At 45.8% G+C, this 5,667-nt stretch overlaps 1 protein-coding gene across 1 annotated transcript in view; it reads left to right on the top strand.

Annotated features, from left to right (window-relative positions):
• Positions 1–1,294: 1,294 nt before the first annotated feature.
• Positions 1,295–5,667, top strand: part of T265_12754 (hypothetical protein) — a gene marked incomplete at both ends in the record, with an annotated part of 14,273 nt that continues 9,900 nt past the window's right edge. The window contains 2 exons of the mRNA XM_009165277.1: positions 1,295–1,630; positions 3,590–3,790. Of these exons, the coding sequence (XP_009163541.1) occupies positions 1,301–1,630; positions 3,590–3,790 (531 nt within the window). The remainder of the gene's footprint in view (positions 1,631–3,589; positions 3,791–5,667) is intronic.

Genomic DNA, 5,667 nt, shown 5'->3' with positions numbered 1-5,667 from the left:
GAAAGTGGATCCCGTGGGGTGAAATTGTGTGGATTAGGGCCAGTCGGTTAACGAACGACAACTGAAGCGTAGTGACGCATGGGCAACCTTGGAGACGTTGAACCTAAGAACAATAAGGCAACGACTGCGGTCTTGTTTGCTTTGGTTGCCTTGAACTGGTTGACAATGAGTGGTTCACTAACGGAACATCGGGAGATAAGATTAGTTTACCAGGCCTGCACTAGCTTTCTAAGCTTATCAGATAGACGACATCGCGACGTTGCTGGGATTTTTCGTGGCTATCGCCGTAGAGATCCAAGCGAATGGGATTTCGTCAGTACGTTTAACAAGTCAGTGCGATAAGCCTGTGATGGTTCTGAGGGGGGCTTCCAATAACCCTCATCCTGTGGACAAAATCAAGCCAGACGTTGATTATCTACGGAAGGGCTTGCAGGTGTTCTCTGGGTTCGACGTATGGACGCCACAGGCTATCAGTCTACCCAAAGTGAATGTTGTGTGCAACGGGCAGGTTGTTTCCGCTTATGACTTTAGAACCCTCCGTAACGTTCTGGTTTATGATGTTAATCCTAAAGGGGCAATATGGCCCAAGTGGTTAGAGCGCGAATTTCCTGACCGGAAGGTCCTTGGTTCGAACCCGACCTCTGCCTCTCGATTTCCCCTGTCTAGGCATGGGCAATCTGGCAGTATTCCAGCCCTCGTGCTTCCTTCGGGTGGCGTGGTAGCTAGGCACCGGAAGAGTGTTACAGCTGAACGCTTTCTTAATCCTATAACGGTGGAGAATCATCTTTTGTGACCGTATTTGTATCGGCCAGTACTAGCTATCCATACATTTGTCCGTCTTATGATTGGCCTGTGCCATCAGGCCACCATTCACATACACCGGGTTTCAAGTGTTCATTGCAACTTGGCATAACTATGTGTTGAGGGCGCTAAACTGCTTACCGGATGATCAGTCGTTCGATCTCGACCCAAGCCTTTTTACGGTTCCTCTTTAGGGCTGTCCAACCAGGCGCTATCTCAGCCCTCGTGTTTCTTTCGAGTTACGTAGCAGCTGTCTACCAACATGCAGACTACAGGCTTAACATACTGGAAAGCCCCGGGTCTCAAGCGAACACTGTGAAGGTATAACAGGGAGCTGGTGAACAAAGTTAAGAACTACAATCTTGAGGTGGATAGCCATAGTTCCGTACTTTCTAAACTCTTGAGTTGTCTGTGTGTGTAGGTGTGTGGTTTCCGTTGTGTTGACCGCTTTTTTTACCGTAGGATTCCAATTCCAATTGTTTACACTTTTAGCCTCGCAATGGACAATGCTCCCTCGAAAAATTGGGAGCTCACTCTTTATGAACTGCACAGGAAGCCACAGGAACCAATCACCGATGGTACTGAGATTGCTGTTAGTCCAAGAAGTTTGAAGAGCGAGCTGATGTGTCCAATCTGTTTGGATATTTTGAAAGGCACAATGACAACGAAGGAGTGTTTACACCGGTTTTGTGCTGAGTGTATTGTTACAGCACTGCGTAGCGGCAATAAGGAATGTCCGACGTGCCGCAAGAAACTTGTTTCCAAACGATCGCTGAGACGGGACCCGAATTTCGATGCACTTATTGCAAAGATTTATCCAAGTCGAGAGGTTGGTACCACTGGCCCTGAGACATTTAACTGTGTAATTTAACTTGATAAAGCAATGGTGCTCCTTCTGGCACTGTAGATTCCACCCGTACATGATGCAACAGAATTAATCTTTTAGCTCCAAAGACAGCTTTACCTTGAGTTAGCTATCCTAATTCTTTTACTGGGATTCTCCTTGTGACATAGGAGTCTATGCAACAGTGCTTTATCTGCAGCATTTTGATATTAACCCCCACCATTTCGTCAGCGTACACTGGAATTTTGAAGTAGTGTTAGTCACAGTAAACCTAACGACTACTTATATAAAACACCGAGGTACGCGAGATGACCCAAGTGGTTAGAGAGCGAATTTACTGACCGGAGGGTCCGTGGTTCGAACCCGACCTCTACCTCTCGACTTCCCCTGTCTAGGCTTGGGCAACCTGGCAGTATCCAAGCCCTCGTGCTTCCTTCGGGTGGCATGGCAGCTGGGCACCGGAAGGGTGTTACAGCTGAACGATTTTTTTCACCCTTTACAAATACTTATTTTTCCACTAGGCATTGTCACTGTTGGTAACAGTTAACATAGCTTCATCGGTTTCAACTAGATTGCGAGTTAAAAATAAAACCATTAAATTTATGGTGTCGAATTTTAACATGGACAGTTAAAACCATGGCGCGTCACGTGGCAAACTTGACGGCAAGATTTTCATTCTCATTACCTGACATTCTGGGACATCCAAATGAGACGTAGCTGCTCCATCTGAGAAATTCGTCGAGGCACTTTTTTAATATTCGCTTTAGATATTGAACTACGACGGCCACAAGTAGTCGCATGTTATCACCACATCTATGTGACAAAGAACCGAGAATCAATTGTTGCTAAGCCTGTGGAACCCGATAGAACATCGTCTTTCGTGCCTCCCGCAGTTAGAGAGACTTTAACAATGGAGTGTTTTCTCCTAAATAGAAGTGTCATTCAGACACTGTTCAGAGTGCTTGCCTTCAGACATCAAACGGCGTTTTCACGAAACCTCGCTTGTTTACTGCTAATTCAAAACCATGAAAAATTATTTTCAATTTTCTATATGGCGCTTAGTGAACTTTGTCACATCTACCCAATGCTGGCTTCTGGTGAGCAAAATTTCCCTGACTGGCAGTTCGCCATCATGATAACCAGCGTGTGTGAACCATAGTTCAGTCACCTCACAAGATTTCCGAGTTCCGAATAAGCCCGTCTTCGTTCAGCAACCGCCCCCAGCTCGAAATCAGTACGGGCATTGAAGTACATTTGTCATCTAATGAAGACCGTTGGGGGTCTTAGTACTTCATATGTCACGACTGGACTAGTCAGTATGCCTTGGAACTGAAAGTGGAACGGATTCCAACTCAAATATCTCGTAAATTGATGGGGTGTCATGATGACGGTGAAGTTTTCTTCTTAATCCAAAGCCTGGAGGATTTAGGGAAAGGCTCATTCTCTCGCGATCTTGGATTTCAGTAACAATATTCATGCAAAAACATTGCTTCAACTACCACTTTAAACAAGCATTATGCCGTTAACCTGGATGAATTGTATGGAGTCCCCCGTGTCAGGTTATCCCACTCTAGGGCTTATTCTAAAGGATAGATACATATGACACCACCTTAGACCTCTCTTCTTAAATTACTACGCTTTTGTTACCATGAGGCGCTCTTTTGCTCCACTTAAACCTCGAAAGTAGGTAAATTTTGATTTGTCAAGTAACAAGAACGCACGGTTTGTCTGTGTTTGTGGGATAACCCTTCGGTTCTAACCCTTGGCGTAATTTTCCTAGCTGAGTGATATTTAGGAGTGGTGGAGAATCTCATCAGGTCTCCACGTGATACACTCTCGTGAATAGGCTATGTATTTTCGCGTTGTCTGTACTAATCCCTTCCAGGCCGTGTTTTGTATTTTCGCTTTACTTTCTGTGTATTGTTTCTTTCTTTATATTTATAGGAGTATGAAGCACACCAGGACAAGATTCTGGCAAAACTAAACCGCCATCACCTCAGTGCAGCTCTCACTCGTTCGTTGGAACAACAACTTGCGTTGAGCAGCACTCGTTCTCGGCCCTGTTCTAATGGTCGACTACATCATAACTCAAACCCTATTGACGGGAATGCGGATGCTGCAGCTAGTGAAGATGATATTTCCACGGTAAGTCTCTTAGGATTCTTGTCTGTATCGTACCAGTTCTCCTGGTTGCATTTTTTCTTTCATGCAATTGTTCATTCGCGTCGGTTCTGTAGCTTTGTGTCGCAAAACCCTTCAGCAATGAATCGTTTCGGCGGGGCGGAAAATCTCTCTCGGATAGATGAGTAAGCTAATATGGCAACGTGCTGACCAGTGATTCTGTACGAGCTAAAACCAGAGGCGGCTTGAGGTTAGTTGACGAAAACTGGCACTACAGTATATTTTCACAAAGGAAACTACTCAACGGTTGCTGAAGACGATAGTACTTCCTATCGAGAGCGAAAAGCATCGCAACCGGACCCAAGCATTCATGCCTTGAAGTTGTTAGCTCTCGAGGATTCGAAAGCGCAGTTTTTCTTTACCCGACAAACCACTTCACCTCACATGATCAATTCAGTTGCATTTATCAGCTATAAACCGTGTACTGCAGGCATATTGGTTCCAGATGCTACAGTTTCCATCATTGGAAAACGGGAGAGTGTGCGATATACAGCCAAGCGTTGGGGACGATAGCACATCTGGTTAGTTCGGAAACTGGGTAGCTTCGCGTTGAAGGCGGTAGCTTTGATGCACGAGCGCCATTCAATACGCGATTGGACCAGTTCTGCCAATGTCATTAAGCTACGTTAAGTCCCCGGGTCCCCATCCTGTGGGGCGGCATCTGTCGTCCCGATTGAGTTTACTGGTTAGTATTTTCGTACTTCGTTGCCAGGTCATACACTGCCACTTAGCACAGGGCTAGGCAAAAAGAGTACTGTGAGACTGTCTTCTGGCATATGTGGTACATTAACTAACCAGCGTAACCTATAAAGTGTAATTCATCTATCGCGGGAGAGTTCCTTTTTCCAGGACCATCTGGCGTACCTTAGCATTACTAATCCGATGTTTCCACCAGACCTGACCAATGCTTCGGAGACACCGATGATTAAACACTGACATCTTCCGCATGTCCTCTGCGCATGGAGCCGGCATCTCTGATCCTTAAAGCAGTATAGATCGCGCTGCCGCATTGTAAACTCTGCCCTTGACAAAGAGACTCACATCACGTCGGTGCCATAGGTGTCGGAGGTTGGCAAAAGCTTCCCTGGCTTTTCCGATTTGAGAAATAACCTCACCTTCAGCCAGTCGGGAACTTATACAACTTCCCACTTGAGCAAATTTATCGATTGGCCCATCTGCAAGCATGAAGTCTGGGTTTGATCCCACCCAGTCTTGTAGCAGCAATTTGCACTTTGCAGGTGTGAAACGGATGTCAAACCGCGCGGCAGAGTTATTTAGGTCATTTTAAATCGTCTGCATTTTTAAAGGACTTGAACCAAAGAGGGCGATATCGTCTGTATGCTCAATCTCTGTGAGTGAACATACTGGGAGCATTTCGACTTCCGACGTTTCGGAGATAGAGAAATTTCAAGCAACATATCAGTGACAAAGTTGAAGAGCGAAGGTGAGAGAGGGCAGCCTTGTCTTACACCACTGGACGTGGTGATCTCAGGCAAATGTTTGTCGTATTCTCGTACACGCCCACATGAGTTCGCATACAGTGCCCTCATAAGGGAGAGAAGTTTTGAAGGGACAATTTTGATCTCCGTACACTGCCAAAGTTGCTGACGATCGACAGAATCAAAAACCGCTTTCAAATCAAGAAGAACGACCAACGTGGGACGTTTGAAGCAATAACTTGTCTCCAGGTAAAATTGTGGTCAATCCATCCTCTGCGATGCCGAAACCCAGATTGATTCTCACGAACTCGTCCGTCCTGATAATCCATCAATCTGCCCAAAATAGTGCCAGAGAGTACCCTAGATGCGGTGGCTACGAGGCTGATACCACGATGGGTTTCG

Source organism: Opisthorchis viverrini (assembly GCF_000715545.1).
Source record: "Opisthorchis viverrini unplaced genomic scaffold opera_v5_13, whole genome shotgun sequence".
In the NCBI taxonomy this organism is placed as follows: Eukaryota; Metazoa; Platyhelminthes; class Trematoda; order Opisthorchiida; family Opisthorchiidae; genus Opisthorchis; species Opisthorchis viverrini.
The sequence above is the reverse complement of the archived record's forward strand: the minus strand, read 5'-3'. Positions and strand labels throughout refer to the sequence as shown.